The 23923-nt window shown below is 45.6% G+C and overlaps 2 protein-coding genes across 7 annotated transcripts in view; both read left to right on the top strand.

The window, feature by feature from the left end:
* Positions 1 to 2962, top strand: part of NBR1 (NBR1 autophagy cargo receptor) — a 28409-nt gene extending 25447 nt beyond the window's left edge. For both annotated transcript variants that reach the window (XM_081837690.1, XM_081837691.1), the window contains exon 21: positions 1000 to 2962. In XM_081837690.1, coding sequence (XP_081693816.1) covers positions 1000 to 1179 — 180 coding nt within the window. In that variant the 3' untranslated portion in view covers positions 1180 to 2962. The remainder of the gene's footprint in view (positions 1 to 999) is intronic.
* Positions 2963 to 4936: 1974 nt separating this feature from the next.
* Positions 4937 to 22214, top strand: TMEM106A (transmembrane protein 106A). Of its 5 annotated transcripts, none has more exons than XM_081838224.1 (10): positions 4937 to 5287; positions 8654 to 8734; positions 9796 to 9958; positions 14666 to 14919; positions 15515 to 15578; positions 15715 to 15874; positions 17506 to 17646; positions 17731 to 17774; positions 19397 to 19450; positions 21285 to 22214. In XM_081838224.1, the coding sequence occupies exons 4-10, from the start codon at positions 14682 to 14684 to the stop codon at positions 21406 to 21408; spliced, it is 825 nt and encodes a 274-aa protein (XP_081694350.1). In that variant the 5' UTR covers positions 4937 to 5287; positions 8654 to 8734; positions 9796 to 9958; positions 14666 to 14681; the 3' UTR covers positions 21409 to 22214. The 5 variants fall into 5 exon arrangements, with proteins under 5 accessions (XP_081694350.1, XP_081694348.1, XP_081694351.1 ...); XM_081838222.1 differs by having other exon boundaries at positions 4937 to 5322; XM_081838225.1 differs by lacking the exon at positions 4937 to 5287 and adding an exon at positions 6056 to 6074.
* The last annotated feature ends 1709 nt before the right edge of the window (positions 22215 to 23923 follow it).

Genomic DNA, 23923 nt, shown 5'->3' with positions numbered 1-23923 from the left:
GCCTCCTGTGTCTCACCATTCTCCAGAACAAGAGTGGAAAACTTTACTCGCTCCCATTGCATTCTGGTTGACAGGTGCTCTCTCTTCCCTTTGACGACAGCTGGGCAGTGGGAGAAGCAAGCACACGCAGTCCTCCGTCCTGTTAAAAATTAATAGATAGCGATTGGGAAAGGAACTTGGCTGTGTGAGCAAAGGTGGAGCTACCTTCCCACCCGCTCTATGCAGTCAGAGAGGAGGGGAGATGGGGAGGGCAGCAAGGATTCCAGAAATCCCTTAAATCGCAAAGGTAAAGGACCCCTGACAGTTAAGTCCAGTGGCAGACGGCTCTGGGGTTGCGGCGCTCGTCTCGCTTTACAGGCCGAGGGAGCCGGCATTTGTCTGCCGACGGTTTTTCCGGGTCATGTGGCCAGCATGACTAAGCCACATCTGGCACAACGGAACACTGAAACCAGAGCAGCGCACAGAAACGCCATTTACCTTCCCGCCAGAGTGGTACCTATTTATCTAATTGCACTTTTTGGCGTGCTTTTGAACTGCTAGGCTGGCAGGAGCTGGGACCGAGCAACAGGAACTCACCCCATCACAGGGATTCGAACTGCCAACCTTCTGATCAGCAAGCCCAAGAGGCTCAGTGGTTTAGACCACAGCGCCACCCGCGTCCCTCATAGTGCTGCAGAAATAGGCAGGATCAAAATAGGGGTGGTAGCTTCACCCACCAGAGTGATGTGAAAGCCTTCTGTTATTGAAATGCTGCTGACTGTGGAGTGAGTGGGAAGAGTATTTTGTCCATTGTGAAGATAAAATAATGGGGGAAAATGGGTTTCCTGAAGGAAAGGTGGGATATGAATATAATTAATAATTGCCAAGATAACATCCTCTCCTGTGGAAGGTGGGGATTTATTTCATGCATACAGATTGGGAAAAGCATTGGCAGTGAACCCTAGATGTAAGCATGCACATTTCCTGGTTTTGATCGTTCTCCTCCTTCCATCCTTCAAGGCTCTTCCTGTGGCCACCGAGGAGCAAATGAACCCCTTCCTAGCCAACCTGAGCGAGATGGGCTTCTGCGACAGGCACCTTAACCTCAGGCTGCTACGGAAACACAACTGTGATATGTCCCAAGTTGTCACTGAGTTGCTGCAACTGAGTCACAGCGATTGGTACGAAAACCAGTATTGAACCTTTTCCCTCACCGTGCTCATTAAAACCTGAGCAGTAAATGGCACCAGCAGCTCCCAGCTCCCTTCTGTTCCAGCACAGCAGAGATGGCTTGGCTTCGGTTTCCCATTGCATCATGGTTCATCACCACCACTACCACCAGTATCCAATGACTCGGGCGCTAGGATTTCTTTAAAACACTAAGGGTTGTTCCTTCCCCAAACTGGCATAATACCAAATTTTGTTGTAGTAAAAAGAGGTGAATGTACACACGAAATACAAGTGAGCTGTGTTCCTAAGAATTTTAGGGCTTTCGTTCATGAGCAGCAAGCAAGCAAGAACCAGAGACTTGAGGGGCCTTCCTGTATTGTTCCTGCCCATCTGGTGGTGGCAGCGGTGGAGCTAAACTAAAGACCAGCTCTTCCAGATTCTGTCCTCTCATGAAGGCGGTGGTGGAGCCGTTTGTCCTCTAGTTTTGGAATCATCCTGCATTTTGTTGGAGCAATAATTCCACCAGCATTTTCATGTTGTGTTTTGCAGATGCTACCTTAAAATGCATTCGTCATAGTCTAGCTGTTGGCATTCTTAGCCAATCCCATCAAAACCTAAATGCTGCTGTTTGCTGTTAGTTACTGGGAGTGAAATGGACTATGAAAGGAGCAAAGTCGGTAGCAAGACTGGGTGGGTGGTTCGCCATAAAAATACCAAAACAAAGAGCAGTTGCTCCTCTTGTGAAAATCTTTAGAGGTATTATTAATAGCTATTATAACTTAAGTATTTGATTGACACATGGTCAAGACATGCTTGGTGGGGGAAACGACACAAAACTATTTTTGTAGACCCATCCCTCTTGTTTAGATGACTAGACTCTCACATCCAAGATTTCTGACCCACCCTGCCCAGCCAGTGGACCAATTTTTTTGGGGGGGGGGAATGCACAGTTTTTAACAAACGATTCAATTTAAACATGCTAATAAAGCCCTTAAATATGCATTTGCATAATATTGAGCATAAAAGAACATGAGGAAATGTTGGATCAGAGATGGCATTAAGGGAGGAAGTTTCACCCATCCCATCAGGGAAAAGAGACAGAAGGAAGTTCTGCCCAAACCCCATTGAATAAACAGGATGTGTGCCCATTCCAACTGGATTATTTAGCTCTCAGGTGCTCCTTTGACTTTTCAAACAATATAAAAAGAATGGCTGCTATCGTTTAAAAAAAGACACACCTACCCTTGGAGATGTGGCTGAACCCATACCTGTTTTTTGTGTGTTGGGGTAAACACAGGCCTGTTTTTTCCTGCAACTGTGGGCTAATATGATTGGGAGGGAAAATTCAGAAATGATGGAAGCGATTCAGACCCCTTTTTGCTTTAGAAGAGGGAAAACGAAACAAAACACCTACTTCTGCAGTGCACTGCCTTTCCCCACCCTCATTTAACTTGTGCATGGAAAGCTACATATCTCTGATCAGAGATCTCCAGATTAGGACTTATTTTGCTTTGGGTTGATGGGTGAGAATCTTGGTATTCCTAGGTAGATCATATTGTTTGACTTGAATTAGTTCTATTGCTACCAATCCTATTGGCAAACCTCTTGTTAACCCTGGTAGAGAGATATTTCTTTTTAGGTTTCATAAAAGCTGAACTTTTCTTTTGTTGGCTTCATATATTTTATGAGAGGGGTGCATGGATGATAATTTTAAAAAGTGCAAATATTAAGATCTTTGTATATTGCTTAGAATAAACACTTTGAACAGTCTTTGGGGTGTGACAAATGTTAAAATAAAGTATACATTAAATAAGCATCCTTGCGTTTATGAAAATAAAACTAGCTCACCAAACATTCCTTGCTGGGTGGGGTTTATGAGGGAAACCATTCTTAACCTTATTTCGAGAAAAGTAACTTCCACTGAAATGAAAAATTGCAAGTAAAATTGGGGTGGCAGGGCTTCTCGAGTGAGGCACACTTGTTTATATTCAATGGCAGTAGGCCTAGTGCTTTTTTTCAGCTGGGACACATTTCTGGCACCTCTCCGGTGGGTGCCATTGAGGACTGGCACACACATCCCCAATTCTCCTTCTAAGAAGTCCCAAAAACAAACATTTCAAATCAAAATAGAAGCTGGCCAGCATGGGCGAGTCTACAATTTTTTTATCTACGACTTTACCTAGCTCCTAGCTGCATTTGGTCAAGCTACATGGCAGGGCCAATTCGTATTTCCTTTTCTTCAGAAAGTTTGGCGGCCATGCCTGACTGTCTTAAGCAAACCAAGGGACAATTTTTATAGCACAAGTGTTTAATAATTACCTGGCTTTTTGATGGGGAGAACAGAGACTTAACCACATAAAAGAGCTTCTTATATTTCTGTCGGTGGCAGCGAGGGAACCAGATGCACACAACTGGAAGAGCTTGGGCAGTTTACCAATAGAAACGATTAATTTGGTCCATTGCTCCGATGGAGAAACTTGCCAAACGAACGCAGGCTTCAAAGGGACAACAAAAGCAATTATTTTATTGAGATTTGGTACATGTTTATTGGTAAGCCTAGTTTACAACTGCCAGGCACACATAGTAATCTTTGGGCAAAATGTTATTAACTCTTGCATTATTATTTTCAGGAGCCGGGTGGGGTACCTTTTTTTTGTCATTATTATTTACTTGTAATAAAATTACAAAACATAATTGGGTGCTGTTTTGACCTTTGAAAGCCCTCAATAGCCTGGACTTGGGCAATTGTCAGAACAAGCAATTCTCATAAGCATTCGTGTCTGGTGAGATGAATTTGCTTCCCAAGATCAGGAGCGGACAGGTTTGGGGACTTCTCTGCCATAGCATGCCCTGCAATTTCTCCCACCTAGCTTGTGTCTAAATGAATATTGTTTACAGTGGTTTTAGAAGTATTGGCACAAAGAACAAGATGTAATCAAGATTTTAAAGGTAGATGAGTGGGACAGAGACAATATAAATTAAAAGCATTTGCAGATGATGTGGTGATATCAGAAGAAGAACCAATAGAGTCAATCACGAAAGTATTACAAGGGATAAAAAATTTTGGTGAGATAACAGGTCTTAAGATTGATAAAGATAAAACCAAACTCTTGGTTAAGAATATGAATGACGAGAGTAAAAATAAATCCAGGTGCGTCTGGATTAAAGATTGAAAGGAAGGCTAAGTATTTAGGCGTATGGGTAACAGCAAATAATATAAATCTGTATAAGTATTTAAAAAGCTGGAAAGTTATTTGAAACAGAATGAATCTTTCACTATTAGGCAGTATCGAGTCTGTCGACCATAAAAATAAATGTATTATTTAGAATGTTATTTTTCTTTCAAACAATTGCGGTGATTGGCAAGGTGTTTCAATACATGGCAAAAAGGTATTTCTAAATATATTTGGCATGGGGGAAAAACCAAGAATAAAATATAAAACATTGAGAGATGCAAAAGAGAGAGGTTTCTCCCTGCCAGATATGAGATTATATTACGAAGCATCTTGTCTTTGTTGTTTGAAAGAATGGATGATATTGGAGAATTCATATATTCTAGACTTAGGTCATGATAATATTTTTGGTTGGCACACTTATTTATGGTATGAAAAAGTAAAAGTACCGCATGAATGTTATGGATGTGGTGAAGGAAACCATGTCCTCCTTGGCAAACCTTTCCAATTTTTGTACTCCTTGATTGCATTTCTATATATATATATCTTTTTGCAAGGCATGCACAGAATAATAATAATAATAATAAACACAAATAGAGCTACCGTCCTTGGCACACTGTCCTGGGCGTAACCCCAATTCGACAAAGTAGGATTTCTCAATAAGTCGATGACCAATTTCACTATGTTCTGTTGGCGGAAGGGATCTTTGGTGGAAAGTTGGGCTACTGGTGTTTCATCGCCTTAAATCTAGATATTGTAAAACTGTGCTTCAGTGGCATGGTCATGGGAAACAGGTTGTGCTTTTTTCACCATAGGGAGAACAATGGGGATCTTGGTTTGTGGCTGAGGAGGCGCAGACATAATGAGGAAATTCCATGGAAAAGTCTGGATTGCTCAATTTCCTCTCAGAGCAGTGAGAGCAACTGGAAGGACGGCTTTGCCCAGTTGTCATGGCTGCCCACCAGGTGAAAAAGAGGACTTTGGAAGGAGCATAAATGGAGCGAGGAAAGGGGTTTTATGTCCTGAATTGAGCGCAAAAATAAATAGTAGCAAAGTGGGGGGGGGGGGGAGCGAGTGAAAAACTAAACCTGGAACACTTCAGGCCATTACCTCAGTTACAAGTTGAGAAGCGAACCTCAAATGCAAAAGACGGTTTAAAAACCGAGTATAGGCATTTTCGAAACGCGCCAACCTTCACGCAGCCTAGGGCCGCTAGCAGATGCTGACCAACCATGACGTGGGAAAGGGCAACAACACGCATCTTCGAACCCCGACTTATTCGAAGCCGTGGGGCGGTTCACCCACGAAGCTGCGGCCGTCGCCATTGATGGACCGGGAGAGAATATAACGCTATGACGCCTTTTGCGGGAGGCTTTACTTCCGAGTAAAGGGCGCCGAGAGCCCCACTCCCCACGCTTACTCGCGAGTAAATGCCAGCGGCGTGGCGCTTCAAGACGGCCGGACTAGCCATGCTTTTTTTTTCGGGGCGCGCGGCTTCGGGCCGGGTCCGAGCTCGGCCCCCCACCCCCCCGTCCCAATCTATTTGAAATTAAGCACCGGCTAAAATCAGTCGCTGAGGTGGGGGGGGGGGAAAGCCGAGAGCGGACCGCCGCCATCGCCCCCTTCTCGGGCGGGAAATGCCCGCCGGGGGTGGAGCCGCTCGGTGGCCGGAGGAGGGCGAGGCGCCGCCGCTTTTCGCTTTCGTTTCGTTCCGGAGTCGGCCGGACGCTGCAGGCGGGGCGCGGTGAGCAGGTGTCCCCCTTGGGTCTCCTCTGAGGGGCCGCGTGCGACCCCCGGCCCCTCGCCCCTCGCCCCTCGCCCCCTTCCCCTGCTGCTGCTGCCACTTTCTCCTCTTCTTCTTTGCTGCGACTGCCCTGCCATTTCCTCTTTCTCCGCGCCTCAGCAACCGGAGCGTCAAATTTCAACCCTTGAAAGCGCCTGCCTGGCGGGTCTGGGGAAAGGATCCCGATCCCTCCCCAAACAGGCACCCAAGAGCCCCCTTCCCTGCAGCACAGTCTTGGCTCGCCGGGGAAGCGCAGGTCGGGCTCGCCCTTCCTTGGCCCCTAAGGTGGCATTTTGCGAGGAAGAGGAACAAGGGCCATTTTGCAAAGTTCTGAACTGGCAACAAGATGGCCTGGTTGAGCCAAATGGGAAACCAAGCAGGGAGTGGAGCAGGGAAGGTGCTTGTCTGGATGCGGTTGGAGGATGGATGGCGGGTCACAGATTGAGGTTGAATCCTGACAAGACAGAAGGATTGTTTCTGGGCTTGGGGGACTACCTGGTCATGAATGGGGCAACTGTGCCCCAGAAGGACCAGGTGCGCAGCCTGGGCATATCTGTCAACTTTCAGATTTGAAAATAAGGGATCAGCAGCCTCGAAAATAAGGGATCAGCAGCCTCACCTGTCCCAGGGACAGTCTACAGGACATCTAACAATCCAGGATAGCAGCGGGAAACGGTGCTGGAATAAGGGAATTTCCCGCAAAAAAAGGAAAGGTTGACAGCTATGAGCCTGGGAGTCATTTTGTGCTCAAAGCTGTCCATGGAGGCGCAGGTCAATTCTATGTCCAGGGCAGCTGTCAACCAGCTTCATCTGGTACGTAGGCTGGGACCCTACCTGCCCGCGCACTGTCTCGCCAGAGAGGTGCATGCTCTGGTTATCTCCCTCATGGACTACTGCAAGGCTAGCTTTGAAGGTGACCCAGAAACTACAAGTAATGCAGAATGCGGCAGCTAGACTGGTAACTAGGAGCAGCCACCAAGACCACATAACACCAGTCTTGAAAGATGTTTCCGAGAGGGACAAGAGTGGCGCTGTGGTCTAAAAAACCACTGAGCCTCTCAGGCTTGCCAGTCAGAAGGTCGGCGGTTCAAATCCCCGCGAGGGGTAAGCTCTCGCTGCTCAGTCCCAGCTCCAGCCAACCTAGCAGTTCGAAAGCACGCCAAAAGTGCAAGTAGATTAATAGGTACCGCTCCGGCAGGAAGGTAAACGGTGTTTCCGTTTGCTGCTCTGGTTGCGCCAGAAGCGGCTTAGTCATGCTGGCCACATGACCCAGAAAAACTGTATGCGGACAAACACCGGCTACCCTCAGCCTGTAAAGCGAGATGAGCGCCGCAACCCCAGAGTTGTCAGCAACTGGACTTAACTGTCAGGGGTCCTTTACCTTTACCTTTTTACGTTTCCGAGCACAATTCAAAGTGTTGGTACTGACCTTTGAAGTCCTAAACGACCGCGGCCCAATATACCCGAAGGAGTGTCTCCACCCCCATCGTTCAGCCCAGACACTGAGGTCCAGCTCTGAGGGCCTTCTGGCGGTTCCCTCATTGTTGGAAGACCCACAGAGTGGCTGGGGCAACTCAGTCAAATGGGTTGGATTTATTATTATTATTATCATCATCATCATCATCATCGGTGTTATGGAGCCCTAGGCCTTCTCTTTTACAGGGTACTGTGCAATACTTCAAAATGTAGTAAGCCAGCCTTCTTTATTTGGGTGTTGGTCTCCTGAGTGGGGCTTCAGCCAGTTGAGATTCCTGCATTACAGGGGGTTGGAGTCCCTTCCAACTACAGTGGTACTTCGGGTTACAGATGCTTCAGGTTACAGACTCTGCTAACCCAAAAATAGTACCTCGGGTTAAGAACTTTGCTTCAGGATGAGAACAGAAATCGTGCTCCTGTGGTGCGGCGGCGGCAGGAGGCCCCATTAGCTAAAGTGGTATCTCAGGTTAAGAACAGTTTCAGGTTAAGAACGGACCTCCGGAACGAATTAAGTTCTTAACCTGAGGTACCACTGTACATTTCTATGGTTTTATACTACTACAGGCAGGAAGGTAATCTCGGCCCCATCTAAAGCTACTTTTGCCAGTCAAAACTCCTTAATCTTTCCAAACAAGCTTCAGACTTGGTCACTCTTTGCTTTTCTGTCCACGTTTAGCTCCCCGCCATCTACTCCCAGTATATAGAAAAGGCAGTGATCTACCCTTTGGCATTTTTGGGGGGGAGGGTTGACCAGAGTTGTCCACCGCTGACAATAGCACACAGTGCTACAGCAGCCAGTAGAAAAATGAGCCCATCTCTTTGGCCTCCTTGCTGGGGAGGAAATAAACGTCAACGGGCCACACCTCCTATTATGGGTCCCGCGATCAACCTGTTGGACATGCCTGGTATATATCTTCCCAAGTAGGGTTGCCAATTCATCAGCCTGGGATGTTCCTGGGCTTTATTTACAGCAGCTAATCTAAATTGTAGTGAAATCAGTAGTTAAAACTCTTCTCAATTTGAGGATGAAGTGTTGCCACCTGCTAATGTTTCGTTAATCTGTTTGTTAAAGGCACAGTGACAGAGGTTGACTGAAGAGTTGGCAGCACTACTCCCAAGCCTTCAATGCTGCTTTCAGTGCTCATCCTGTGAGGTATGTGCAACCTGTATTTCTGGGTTACCTTTCTAGGTGATCTTGAGTTTTGAATAGAAGAAACAGCTCAGCCCATTAAAACACAAAGAAGGGGATAAGTCTCCTTTGTGTGTGAATGAAGCCTACCCCTTTTAAAAGAGCTGAATCTCTCCTGTAGTCAGTTTATAAAAAGTGTGTGTTTATCTAGAATTGCTCCTTTTCTAATCCCAGATATGCAGTACTAAACCCTGCTCTCAGCTAGGCAGAGGTATTGAGAATCCACACTTTTAAAATAGAATAGATAGGCACAAGTTTGGAACTGGGGGAAAGCTTTGCATAGGTTGAGAGATACTTTTCTGAACTGTGACGTTTTGTGAGCTGTGGCTCATATTGAGTCTGCAGTTTTTCCTTTTCGTTCTTTATAGAAGGCTGAGGAAACCACAGGTCGGCTAGGTTATGGAGCAGAACTCTATCTTGTCTAAGCCTTGTTATCACTGAACCTGATTCAAAGCAAATGCTTCAATCAGCCCAGGTCAAAATCAGATTAACAGTTTAATATCTGAAGTTGTAACAGCTATGAAAGATAAACACTGCTAATTAATGTTAAGGTCAAAAGTTATAGTTCACTAAGTCAAAAGTCAACACTTTGTAGTTTCCAACACTGTGTATCTAGTAGCCTCCATGATTGGGAATGTTTGTAAAATATTTGAATCAGTAGAATATATGTTTATTTTGTTGGTAAATTTGAGTTTTTGTCCTTGTCTTTTGAAATTTTGAATTTTTGTCCTTGTCTTGTTGGGCTGTGTATGTGATAAAGGGGAGCCATACCGGGGTGAAGGTGTCTTCTTCTATTTGTCCCCATGTCAGAAGTTTCAGTTTATTGATTAATTTTTCTAGTAGGGCTGTTTCCCATACTATTTGGTACCACGATTCCTCTTCTGAGGGTAGGTGGGAATTCAACAGCAGTGTTTGAAACCTGGTGATAAATGATTTCTCAAATTTGTATCTCCCCTTTCTCTCCCCGTGCAACCCAATTTTCTTTTCTCCTCCTCCCCCAATCATTCCTACTTTGCCTCCCCTAGATATGATTCGTGGCATTGAAAGGACTTCCTTAGAGGAAATGTTAAACATCTGACACTGGTTGGGGCCTGTTCTGGGAGTCTGCTAGTATTTACCTCTGATACTTGTCCTAAGTAGGGACTTCTGGGAGTGATTTTTCCTTGCTTCTGGCTCCCCATCTCCCAGGTAAGAACTTTGCCCGCCTCAAGCTCCTTCCAATAAGTTAGGTTGATTATCCCTTCACACAGTTGCTGAAAGAAACCAGCCATGGGTTTAGCCAATGGGGCAGCAGGGAGGGGACAGCTGCCCCTCCTTATCAAGTAAAACAATACAAATATCAATCACATCAGTTCTGCCCCCCAACATAGTCCTGTCCCGCGCCCTTAAAATTCCTGGCTATGCCCATGAAGCCAGCTGTTTTTAAGCCATATCTCCAGAATTTGCTGCTGAAAACAACTATTGGTTATTGGCTTGTTTTGTTAGTGCTTTTATTACATATGTTGTTTTTTAACCTTGTGTTTTTTATGCTCTGAGATCTATGGATGAAGGGTGGTATACAAATTTTATAAATAACAATAACAATAAATAATAAGTGCCTCTCTGCAAACTCAGGTGGCAAGCACTGACAGAAATTGAGAAACAAGAGGGATGAATTAGCATGCTTTAGGGGGAACCTCTGTGTTTGCAGAACTACCAAAAAAAAAAAAGTTTTTAAAAAGCCTAACATGAAGACTGAGCATACTCAGTCGCAACGAAACGTTAAATGTCAGCTGAAGAAGAAAAACAGAAGATTGTGGAAGCCCTGCTTGAACTTCTTACAGTTTATGGTTTCCTGAAGGAAGGGTTGGCTACCTGGCTGGCTGGCTGGCTAGCACCCTGAACAGGAACGCTCCACGTTGGGCAAAAGATTCCTGCATTGCAGGGGTTTGGACTAGTGACCGTTGGATGTCCCTTCCAACTCTGCAATTCTGTGATGCTGTATCTAACTAGAGGCAAATGTGGCATGAGTCTATGCCCTAGGGGTGGGGAGCCTCAGGCCCATTGGCCAAATGTGGCCCTCTAAGACTTCCTCTCTGGCCCTTGAGATTCTCCCCAGGCCACACCCCCTATTGGCCCTGCTTCTCACCCTCCTTAAGTGTTTCTCCATCACTGGAACATGAACTATAATATTGCCTCTTGCACTAAATAGAGGCTGAATTTAATGGATGGAGGGTTGGAGGAGAGGCAGAAATAAGAGCTCATTTGTCTGTGTCTAGGGGGCGCAATCTGGACGGTTCTTTCAGGGGCGCAAGATCACCTAACTACGGCTCTGGTTTCAAACTGCTTTCAGTTCTCTGAAGCATTGCTTTTGAACTTACAAGTCTGAAGGAAATGGGAGATAAGGAGGAGACAAGTTTGAATGGCAGAAGGAGATGAGTTTGAATATGACAGAGTAGGGCATGTTGAATTTTTCAAATTCCAAAAATGAGGGGTGCTCAAAAGTTGTAACATGACATGGGAATTCAAGGTGTATTTTGGTTAAATTAATATAATTCAGTTTTGCTTGGTGAGTGAAATGTGTGCGAAATTGCATAGAAAATTGTTAAAATGATTGCCAAGTACTTCCAGTTATATATTGTTGTTGTTGTTGTTGTTGTTGTTGTTGTTGTTATTTAGCATAACCTGACATTTTCAGAAGGTGAAATTATAATTATTTGGTTTTCCCAAAGAACTTTATGTGCTTCTTCATCAAATGTAGACTTGCAAATTTAACTGTTGTCCATTCACAAAAATAATAGCAGGTTCAAGTGCCTCACTCCCAAAAACTTATGTTTAAGACCCCCTCACTGAAAAAAAAAATTGCAATTTTCACCCTCCTAAAATGGCACAGAGGGAAAATGCAACTGTTAATATATTCCTCTTTACCCAAGCCTTTGGCCATTAAATAATCTACTAAATAGGGGCAGGGGGGGCTGTTGTTGTGGTTATTTTATTATCATTATGTGTATTATGTTTTGATTGTTATGCTGCGTGAATCACGTTCTTAAGGTTGTAATAATAATAATACTTTTATTATTTATACCCACCCATCTGACTGAGGCTGGATCTAGACATGTCTAAGAGGTGATTCAGTTAAACACGTTGTAAACTCATACAGGGAAATCGGGTAGGGGGGGAAATGGGACTCTACACCGCCATCTGGTGTCACAGTGTTATATCGCATATACAACACATGCAAAACACTTTTTCTTTACCAATTTAGCTGAGTCCCGGGTTGCCTCAGCCACACCTCCCTGGGATCTTTGGTCTATAAATCAAATAAATAAATAAATAAATATTAACAACAGCAGCAGTTCAAATATGGTAACCAAAAGAGCCAAACATGTTTGAATGTATATCAGTGATGGGGAATGTGTGGCCCTTTAGACATGGCTAGACCACAGCTCTCATCATCCCTGACCCCTGACTAAGCTAGCTGGAACTGGTGGGAGTTGGGAGTCCAACAACACCTGAAGGAGCACAGGTTCCCCATCCCTGAGGTAAACCATTCCAGGAGTAGGGCCTTCTGGAAGTTCTCTCCCTGAGAGGAAGTGAAGCTACAGGGAACCAGGCAGAGGGCCTTTCCGGCAGTGCCGTCCTCCCTTTGAAACGCCCTCCCAGCAGATGTCAAGGAGATAAATAACTATACAACTTTTAGAAGACATCTGAAGGCAACCTTCTATCGGGAAGTTTTAACATTTGACATTTTATTATGTGTTGAAAGCTGCCCAGAGTGGGTGGGGCATAAATAATAAAATTAGTAGTAGTAGTCATAAAGAGGGAAAGGTATTGCTGGGGAATGTAATTTGTGTATGCCTTCCACATGTTCTTGATCCTTAGGCTCATTTAAGAAATCAAGTACTGCCTTTGGGGACCCACAAGACCATGGGTAGGCAAACTAAGACCCGGGGGCCGGATCCGGCCCAATCACCTTCTTTTTTTTTTTTTTTAATAATATTTATTAAAAGTTTCCAATTATAACAATATAAAAAAAACAAAACATCCAAATTTAAGATCTTATTTTCCGTAACATCTTTCCAGGACTTCCCCTCCCCTCCCCCTCTTATATTCCAATTCTTACAAATAAATTCAGCAATTTATTATCCCAAATTTTAACCTTATTATCATTAACCCAATTTAAAAATATTTTCCCATCTCCTAAGATCAACCTATTCCCTTCCACGCGTTCCCCCCTTTAATATACATAATAGATTAAAATATAATAAAATAAAATATGATTTTACACCCTTTGGATTCCAAATTTCCCTCCCCCTTTTCCTGGTTGCGTTCCCCATATTAATCAACATCTGATGTCTTCCTGGAACTCCCACATTTATTTAAACCATAGTCCTTTACCAGTCTTCTTTAATTTTAAATGTCCAATCTTGGAAGGAGTCTATCTCAAAAAGGCCCATTTTTTCCATCCAGATTTTTATATACTTGGGAGTAAAAACTCCAATTTTATTTCTTAAACCTTTCAAATCTGGATGTCCCAAATGTTCCCACTTCCAACTTTGTCCAATTCTTATTATTCTTGTTGTTCTTGTTAATCTCTCTCCTCTTTCTTTTCCTGTTTTCCTGCACAAATGTTCTAATTCCAAAAGCTTCTAAGTTTCACTGCAGAGGCTCTGTTATTCAGGAACGAAACATGATGCCAAGTCCCTTCCATTCTTCAATAGATAAGTCTATTGTCTACTTTAGTGTGAAAACCTCTGTAGCCAAAATAGTGTTCCATTTCTGCAGTTTCCCAGGAGATAAAAAGTTCAGTCAAATTCGATGCCAACAACTTGTAATATCCCTCGGCTCCTCTAGGTGGATTGTAATAACTCAGTTCCCTTCCAGATCACGTCCACCAGTCAAAGTAACTTAATATTCCTTGTTTTAAACATTTTGTATCCAATTTGTAACAAATATAACCGGCAAAGTCCTCGTAACAAAGTTCTCATTTTTGTTCTTCTGCTTTGACAGCTCTTTGACAGCTGTCAAAACCTCTCCTTGTCTTCTCCCGCCGCTCTAACTAAAGCGCTCCCAGGTTCCGGGGGGGGGGGGTTTGCTTTTTGATTAAATTCCACTTTTCTCCTCCAGCTCAATCTTATAATTTTCCATCGCGAAATTTCATAACTTTATCAAAATAGGGTTGCGCTCAATCTTAGATGTTAAGTCCTTTACTTTAGCTGCTCTACAACAGGGGCGGGGGGGCTGACTTCCTTTTTACGCCTCCCCCGCTCGTTCCGAATTCTTTAAAAATTTCTCGCCTTTTTTAATCCAAGTTCCGATTACTCACGGGTTATGCTTTTAAGTCCAAATTTCCAATAGAAGAAGTCAGCGCTCTCCGTCGAATGGCATGCGGCTTCGCTCGGCAGGGGAAGCGGAGGACTCAAAGCACCACCCCCCCTGTCACCCGTTCCGCAGCCTTTAAAAAGGCTCCTTCGCGGTTCGGGGGGGCTCAAAAGGTGCCAGCCGAGTCACCATGTCCATGGGTTTCAGCACCCATGGTTTTTAAGGGTCCCCGCGTCGCCGGCGCGGTAGGACCCAGCCCCTGCCGAGCAGGCTCCCTCCGGAGCTCGGAGGGAGTCCGCCATTCGGCAATGGCGCCAACCCGGAAGTCCCGGCTCAATCACCTTCTAAATCTGGCCCACGGACAGTCCAGGAATCAGCGTGTTTTTACATGAGTAGAATGTGTCCTTTTATTTAAAATGCATCTCTGGGTTATTTGTGGGGCATAGGAATTTGTTCATTCCCCCCCCCCCAAAAAAAAAATATAGTCCAGCCCCCACAAGGTCTGAGGGACAGTGGACTGGCCGCCTGCTGAAAAAGTTTGCTGACCCCTGCACAAGACCCCCAGATCTTCATTTATTAAAGTCTCTTTGTCAGACAGCATCCCTGAACAATGGACAGAGTCCTCTCGTGGCTGAGGAAACTCTGCGGCAAGGAAGAGGCCGAAGAAGAAAAAGGAGAGCGCGACTCGCTACGGGAGAAAAGTTCAGGTGATGAGGATGAAGCACCCTACTATGGTACAATCAACGGAGGCAATGCTGCAGAGGCGTCCTGCGCTCCTTGTGTTGGCGCTGCCAGCCGTGGCTCCGTCACCTGCCCGACGTGCCAGGGCACCGGGAGGATCCCCCGGGGTAAGTTTCAGCTCCAGACCTTGTGTTGCCCAGGTTCTTCCAAAGCTAATGTAAGAAGAGCCCCGCTGGATCCTGTTTCCGAGACTGACCGGCCAGATCTTTCCCAGAAGCCAACAAGCAGCTCTTGAAGGCACCACCCTGTACAACTAGCTGATCCAGACATACAGTGGTGCCCCGCAAGACGGAATGCCTCACAAGACGGAAAACTCGCTAGACGAAAGAGTTTTCCGTTTTGGAGGTGCTTCGCAAAACGAATTTCCTATGGGCTTGCTTCGCAAGACGAAAATGTCTTGCGAGTTCCTGCGGGGGTTTTTTCCTCCCCCCCCCTTTTCTAAGCCGCTTATCTGCTTATCCGCTAAGCTGCTAAAAGCCGCTAATAGCGCTAATCCGCTAAGCCATCAATGGGCTTGCTTCGCAAGACGAAAAAACCGCTAGACGAAGAGACTCGCAGAACGGATTAATTTCGTCTTGCGAGGCACCACTGTACGGTTCTCTTCATTGGAGACCAGATTTGTGCTCCCCTGCATTGAGTGGTGTTTTCCAGACCTTTGCTTATTCTCTCTCTCTCTCCCTTCCTCCTTCACTCCCATTCCAGAGCAGGAACAGCAGCTGGTGGCCCTCATTCCATATGGAGACCAGCGTCTCAAGCCCAGGCGAACGTAAGTTCACTGTGTCTTTGTTGATGGTGCTCCCTGCCCTTCTTCCCGCCGTCTCTTTCCTAACTTTGCTGCCAGCAATCTGATTCTTTTGTGGCGGTTCAGCTACTGCTAATCTGCCTTTCTCCTGTTTTTTCAGGAAGCTGTACGTATGTCTCACAGTGGCCATCTGCCTGCTGATGACAGGCCTCATGATGTATTTTCTGTTTCCACGCTCCATTGCGGTGGTCCCTGCCGGACTGAATTTCTCATCTATATCCTTTGACAATTCCACTTACAGCATCACCCTTAATATGACTGTGAGTCCCTGGGGGTTGGATTGCACTGATGTCACAAAATCTCTCTATTTTCTTCTTAAATTGAGATTGTGATTAATGTAATGCGTGGGTTGTTATGGGGTTGTTGTTGCTGTTGTTAATACAATTACTGGGCTCAGAGCTGCCTGGAAGATGCATCTTCTTGAGTTAGAGGGGCTTCTTGATCACGGATCTCAACAGCTTGGTTGTAACTGCAGAGGAAAAATCCATTATGCCTATGAAAAGAGGCATCCTTTATCACCGCACATGTTCCAAGGCAGAGAAGTGACGTTCAAAGCAGGTTGTGGGACTCAACTTTGCCCTTAATTTAAGGCTTTATCTATGGAACAAAGAAGCAGGTGACTAAAGGAGCCTGTTGTAAATGAGATTAGGAAAAATTAAAACCGCCTTTTTGTCTAGTCCAGGGGTCAGCAAACTTTTTCAGCAGGGGGCCGGTCCACTGTCCCTCAGACCTTGGGGGGGGGCGGCTGGACTATATTTTGAAGAAGAAAAACGAACAAATTCCTATGCCCCACAAAACATGCCGATTCCCGGACCGTCCGTGGGCCAGATTTAGAAGGCGATTGGGCCGGATCCGGCCCCTGGGCTTTAGTTTGCCTACCCATGGTCTAGTTCTTATACTGTACTCAGCACATGACACTCAAACGCACATGGCACACCATACAGACGTGGGCAGCAGCAAGCAACATCCTATGGGCAAACGCATTTCCATTTTTTCTTGTATCAATCTGTGCTGGATGAGTACAAGAGACCCAGAGGGCACCAGATTGGTTTATACAAAAAGAGTGAAGTTTATTACACCTGAAACTGTTTCTGATCTAGTCTTTTCATTGACTCTCCCTCCTGCCAGTCATTCCTTAGGATCGGGGATAGGGTCTCAAGTAGTACCTAACAGGAATCTTCTACTGGGCTTAACCTAGTCCAAATATCAAGGCCAGTTCCATGTTCTGTACAGAGCTTTGTACTGCGCAGAGCTGGTTCATGTTGGTCTCATGCATGGGTAGGCAAACTAAGGCCCGGGGGCCGGATCCGGCCCAATCGCCTTCCAAATTCAGCCTGTGGATGATCCGGAAATCAGCATGTTTTTACATGAGTAGAATGTGTCCTTTTCTTTAAAATGCATCTCTGGGTTATTTGTGGGGTATAGGAATTTGTTTATTCTCCCCCCAAATATAGTCCACCACCCCCACAAGGTCTGAGGAACAGTGGACCAGCCCCATGCTGAAAAAGTTTGCTGACCCCTGGTCTCACGGAACAGGTGAGACCATATCAGATGGGTCACCTGATCTTTAGCATCTTCCTTTTCAATGTGTCCAAAATACTTTCTGGATCCATTGTGAAAGCCCTCCTCCATTCCTTAGTCATATTTCATCCAGACGTCCCTTTGCTCCAGGCCTCAATTCTCCTTCTCTGCCCCTGTGTGTTTATCTAATGTACAGACTGGGCATTCGGCTTTTCCTATGGCATCATATATTTGGATAGGGCAGCAGCAACAGCAGCAGGGTGCTAATTATGGGATAAATATCCAGTCGCGGAACAGATGGACACACATGTACCATGATGTCAACTCATCCCACATAACTCATACTGCCTACCTGTCCTCCTCTCTCTAGAATATGCTGAATGTGACAAACAACAACTTTTACACTGTGCATGTGTCTCAGCTTGCTCTCGAAGTCTTGCACAAGGCACTGGTGATTGGGAAAAACACTGTGACGACACAGCTGGACATCAGACCTTTACATGGGGCTCAGGTGAGGACCGTGCTAAAGTGTGTGTAACTGTGAAGCAGTAGACAAGCAGCCCAAATTAATTCGCTCTTTCTTATTTATTTGTAGATGCATTACAGCGTCTCGAGCAAAATCATGGATAATAACACTTAGTAAGTATGTCTGTGAAATCTATCCCTGCACTTTTGGGGGGGGGGAATCTCAATTCAAGTTATGCTGTCAATTGATGGAAATTTTTTTATAATGACTTTAACCAATTGTGGCTGGCAAATTTATATGTTTCAGACCTAAAGGAGATCCCTTTGTTAAAAAAAATCATTGAACAAATTGACTGCTTTTTAAGTGTGAATAACTTACAATTTCTTAAACAAATGTTTCAATTTTTTTGTTGTTGAGTTATATAATGCATAGTGTCCCCATTACAGTAATGCAGCACAGCTAAAATGGACTTTCAAATTAAGCCAGTTGAAGCCTGTCAGTAATGCCCAAGATCCAGACAGATGGCTTAGTATCTGTTTAGTGGGTTACAGTGAAGGAAGAGGCACTAAGTAGATGCTTAGGTATCTATATCTATATCTACCATATTTTTGGCTCTATAGGATGCACCCGACCATAGGACGCACCTTGTTTTAGAGGAGGAGAACAAGAGAAAAAAAATTCACTGACCCCTCTCGCTCTCCAGGCTTCAGCGAAAGCAACATTGTAGCCTCCAGAGCGTGGAGGGAGCGCTCCCTCTGCGCTTTGGAGGCTTCGCGTTGCTTTTGCTGAAGCCAAGGAGCCTGCATTCGCTCCATAGGGCGCACACACATTTCCCCTTCATTTTTGGAGGGGAAAAAGTGCGTCCTATAGAGCGAAAAATACGGTATATCTCTATCTATAATAAGAGAGCTAGGATAGTTGTTAGAGAAGCTACAAAGGACACACTTAAGATCCCGCCTGCATTATGCATTTAAAGCCATATCATACTATTTCAAAGAGTCACGGCTTCTCCCAGAGAATCCTGGGAACTGTAGTTTGTTAAGGGTGCTGCTGAGAGTTGCGAGGAGACCCCCAGTTCCCCTCACAGACCCAGAGCTCCTTGGAGAGAGGAATTGATTGTTGAATCACTGCTTTAACTGTGTAGTGCATATGGGAGAGGGGGGAGCTAAGGCAGAAAATTAGAACGGCAAAGAACTATGCATCTATCGCTTGTCTGTGTTGCTGAGTGTGCTTCTCAATTATAGAAATATCCCAGCTTCAGAACTTGAGTTGTAGTTTTATGCAGTAATCGAGGGACTGACTTTTAGTGTCAACCTGGAGACAGACCATTGCGAGGGACTCTGGGAACTTCAATCACACTTGTGTTACCTTTATAGCGAATACATCCAGTCCAGCCCTGACTGGCAGCAGCTCCTACTTCCTAATATATTTTTAAACTGGGGATGCTGAGGACTGTTGGTTGGCATCTGCCCGTCTCAAGACACAATGGAGTGTGCCTCCAGGGATGAAGTCTAACCACTGGAGAGTCACAGCGTCTGCAGAGACCAGCAACGTTTAACTGCTGCCTCCTGCGTTGTTCTTGCCACATTTCCAATCAATACCACGTGGATTTAGCTTTGGGGTGTCAGTATTTCTTTCCAACCACCTGTTTGCTGAGGACTGGACCTGTGAAATTCAGCATGCAGGATATGGGCCTGTTTGTGACAAGAGACAGAAAAACCCATCCCCATTAAGTTCTGCATGCAAAGCGTTGGCATAAGCAGCCGGAAACTAATTATCTTCCCTTCTCTTTCAGCAACATTTGCACGTGGTCCAAAATAAAAGTTCACAATGTTCTCCTGCACATACAGTAAGCGTCATTTCCTTGACAGTAATCTGACGAGTTTCTGCTCTCCCTCTCCCGCCCTGCTCCCTGCTCCAGCCTCCGTGCTTTCCTCCGGCCAGTAGCATAGATTTCCCCATGACAGTCCCCTTCACCTGGCTGGGCATTTTCTTCCCGCCACCAGTCAATTCATTACATCTTTTAAGCTCCACTTTCTCCCTCTCGGTCCCAAGATCATGTCACCCTTCCCCAGAAGTCCTTGCACTGGCTCTACCAGCTTTCAGTCTTTTAACATTCTCCTCCTTGGCACCCTGATTCATTCTTCTCCCCCTCTTTTCAATCCCACCATAATAATAATAATAATAATAATAATAATAATAATAATAATAATAATTTATTATTTGTACCCCGCCCATCTGGCTGGGTTTCCCCAGCCACTCTGGGCGGCTTCCATAGAAACCAAAAATACACTAAAATATCACAGATTAAAAACTTCCCTGAACAGGGCTGCCTTAAGATGTCTTCTGAATGTCAGGTAGTTATTTATCGCTTTGACATCTGATGGGAGGGCGTTCCACAGCCTCGCTTTTCCACATACCTCTCGCAGTCTTCAACAGTCTTACTCTCTGTGAATCTGGGCCCATAACCTGTTGTTGGGATACTGCCAGGGAGACGGAGGCATCAGGCAGGCCCCCAGTCGTCTCCGGACGATCACCAGTCTCCCGTGGAATAGCATCAGTCAATTAACGACACGAGCCTCACAGACATTCCAAGACCCGTTCACACCCTTTCAGCAGAGTCTCCACAACGAAAGATGCAGACAGGAGAGCATATTTATAGCTTTATTCAACGTAGATCAGAACAAAGGAAAAACATGACTGCTTGCTTCCGTGTCCAGGAAAACAGCCGGAACAAAAGCTATATACAAAACGGAAGTTCCCAGCCAGAACTGGAAGTAAACAGGCATGTGATACACAACAATCATGCCTGACCCTTTAAGGTGGAATGGAACTATCCTAACACAAACCCCGTTTGCTGCACTCCAGCCCCTTGGCCATCGGGCCCCCGTTTTGTTCATTTTAAAGTATTTATACTGTGCCTTTCAGCCCAAAGTGGAAAAAAAATTGCAGCTCCTCCCACTTAATCTGCCCGTTGATCCAGCACTGTTTGAGGACCCCCTTGAGCTTGAAGGCCAGCCCCGTCCCCGACTCTCCTCTTCCCAGAACCAACCTATCTACCCCCTTGCTTGCTCTTGTGTTGCCTGCCGGCTGGCTTTCCCCCTTACTGCTCATTGTCAGTCTCTTGCATCCGACTCCCATCTCTTCCTTGCTTATCTAATGTAGAATACAGTGGTGCCCCGCAAGACGAATGCCTCGCAAGACGGAAAACCCGCTAGACGAAAGGGTTTTCCGTTTTGGAGGTGCTTCGCAAAACGAATTTCCCTATGGGCTTGCTTCGCAAGTCGAAAATGTATTGCGAGTTCCTGCGGGGTTTTTTTCCTTCCCCCCTTTTTCTAAGCCGCTTATCTGCTTATCCGCTAAGCCGATAAAAGCCGCTAATAGTGCTAATCCGCTAAGCCGTCAATGGGCTTGCTTCGCAAGACGAAAATACCGCTAGACGAAGAGACTCGCGGAACGGATTCTTTTCGTCTTGCGAGGCACCACTGTATAAGCCCAAAGGGCAAAGGCTGGAATCATTTCTGTATCTTGTACAGTCCTGGGCCTGAACTCTAGACTTGAATTAAGCTGTGGTTGGAAAGATGGAGGTGGTGGGTTGCGTCAGGTTGGGAACTAGACTTGGGGAAGTCATAACGGCTGTCAATTTGCAAACATTTTGAGCTGGTCTTTCTCTCCCTCTCCAGGGGTACTGTGACTTGCTCATACCTTGCTCATTCGGAGCAGTTGGCCTTTGAAAACTACCAGTATGTGGACTGCAGAGGTAATGTCATGCTTCCTGGGATGTCCGGCTCCTCCTGTTCCCCATAGCTGCTGTGAACTCCCGGAGGAGAAACTGTCTGCCACATCTTCCGCCCTCTGCAATGAAATCGCAGCAGCAGCAGCAGCAACATTTTCATCCCTCCTGTAAACTGTGGGGTCAGGAAGGGAAAGGTGTTTCATTCAGTGTTGCTAGTTCTGCTGCTAAGACGAGGGGCAGCCTCATCAGGATATAGAGATTTGGGTGATGCTGTTTAACAGCATATATCTTGAGGGACCAGCAGAAATGCATCTGATTGTGGAAGATAGAATCCAAGAAAAGCATGCTGGAGCTTTGGGATTTTGCGCTGGAATTTGCATAGCTTTGGGCTGTGCGCGTCCAACACCGACTGGCCAGATTGGATTGATCTTCTACAAATGTTTTCTGGCCTGAAGAAGTGCCAAGTGTGTGCTTTATGGGAAGGCTGAAGTTTACCTTTGATGTTGTCGTGTTCAAAACAATTTTCCCTCGCTAAGCAGCAGAGAACTATGGACTTTGCACTCTTTACTTGCACAGGCAAACACTGCTTCTAAATGAGGCTGTATGTTTACTCATCTCTCATCCCACTGGCCTCCTCCTGACCATTGGATCAGCCCTTTGCAATGTGTGGCGGAGGCGGAGGCGGAGGAAGAGTACACAAAGGTTTTGGAAGTCACAAATGTATTATTCCATGTTCAAATCCTGTCTTTCTAAATGCACCCCTCTCTCTTCTGGGCAGAGTCGGGGAGATAATAAAATCATGCTGACCTCCATTTTCTGTCAGATTGCACAATTCTCAAAAAAAGTACTCCAGAATAAATAGTCTCATGCATTGTTATTGGAGGCGGTGTGCTGTTGCTTCTTTACTTACACATTGTGATGGAAGAATTTTTTGGCTGTGTGTGTGCAGTGCTGCCTGGTGGCGAGTTGAAATTATTGCACAAGAGAACTTTGTAGATGAGGAAGAAAGATGTCTGATACTCTTAAGGCTGTGTGCACACCAGGGCAGGCATAGGCAAACCTGGCCCTCCATATGTTTTGGGACTACAACTCCCATCATCCCTGACCACTGGTCCTGTTAGCTAGGGATGATGGGAGCTGTAGTCCCAAAACATCTGGTGGGCCGAGTTTGCCTATGCCTGCACCAGGGCATTAATGTGCATGTGAGTTGCATAGATCTGATTTTTCAGTGTGCTTTTTTTGTGTGCACTTTTGCCCACAAATTTAAATCTGTGTTTCCCTTCCGCACTGGGCAGAGCTTGACTGGATGCATTTGTGCTGTGTGGTGTTGCCTCCTCCCTTCAATTGGAACTTTCCTGATTCCTGCAAGTTCTGGAAATCTGAGACCCATTGTAGGTGTGTGTGCAGGTATTTGTTTACCTGTTTTGCCTCTAATTGCATGGCAACAAACTTCCACCCTAGCCGATGTTTCGTAGCAAACGAGCCAGATTTTAATTTTAATGTTTTTTGAAATACAAGTTGTTTTTTTGTTCCACCAGATTTGTGCATGATAGCAGCTCTCCCATCCCTCGAAAAGTGTTTTTTGAGGTAGAGAACCAGCAGCCCACCACCTTATGAGGCCTAATAACGGCCAGGCAGGTGGAAGTACTGGTGCCCCCGATCTGCAAACCCTCCCAATACAGAGTGCTGTGAGTCAGCTCAGAGAAGAGCCTAAAACTGTGCATTTAACACACAAGCACAACACACTAAGGCGGGACAGAGAAAGTGATTTGTGCAAGCCTGTCCGCCCCGCCCCGCCCCCCCCCCCCCGCCGCCCACTTTTCCTTACCTGCCTCCTGTGCCTGCAAAGGCCATTTTTATTTTAATACATCGTGGTTTTTTGAATGAGCGTTTTGAAAACAACAAATACTGCAAACGTGCCTTCAGCAGCGACGGATGGAGGTAGACACCCTGGAGCCTTTACTGTGAGCTGGTGGGGAAATGGCCAGGGCTGTGCTCAGCTGATGAGCAAAACAGAAGTGGGCATTTTGTCCTAAGAGTGCACTTAGTGTGGCAAGTCCCCACACATGTTGCTTTGGTGCATCCCCGTTCAAGTAGCAAGTCATTTTACGTTGGATTGTTTTCTTTCACCGAATTATCCAGATTGGAGAAATCCAAATTAGTTGGAGCGGAAAGTGCAGGTTAGCCACTTGAACGAGGACGATACATGGATGGTATGGAAGTTTGCATACATGGGATGGCCTGAGTCCACTTTAAACTGCCACGTGTACATGCCCTAAGTAAGCTTTCTTCCACACCAGCCCTTTTCTGTGAAATGACTTTTGCTATGTTACATTTTACAGAGAGTCCAGAGGTGCAAATCTCTGCAACCCTGTGTTTGTATGTTTTTTAGCCATGATTCGCAACAGATTCTATTTACTTTTGCAATAAAATGTGCAACTGCAGCACTGTCCTATGTGGAGTGGCAAAGATTTGAGGAAGCTTTGGGGGGGGGGCTCTTACGCTTTAAATTAAAAGTTTCCCTTTTTGCAGGTCCTACGTGTTTTATTAAAGGGATGTGGGTGGCGCTGTGGGTTAAACCACAGA

Source organism: Podarcis erhardii (assembly GCF_964252035.2).
Source record: "Podarcis erhardii genome assembly, chromosome: 13".
In the NCBI taxonomy this organism is placed as follows: Eukaryota; Metazoa; Chordata; class Lepidosauria; order Squamata; family Lacertidae; genus Podarcis; species Podarcis erhardii.
This window is presented reverse-complemented; position numbering and strand designations above follow the sequence as displayed.

Excerpts from the sequence above, each read along its gene's own strand:
- TMEM106A (XM_081838224.1), top strand. The coding sequence starts at position 14,682 with ATGGACAGAGTCCTCTCGTGGCTGAGGAAACTCTGCGGCAAGGAAGAG. Across the intron at positions 15,579-15,714 it reads CGTCTCAAGCCCAGGCGAAC|GAAGCTGTACGTATGTCTCA; the intron begins GTAAGTTCACTG and ends CTGTTTTTTCAG. Across the intron at positions 17,647-17,730 it reads GACCTTTACATGGGGCTCAG|ATGCATTACAGCGTCTCGAG; the intron begins GTGAGGACCGTG and ends ATTTATTTGTAG.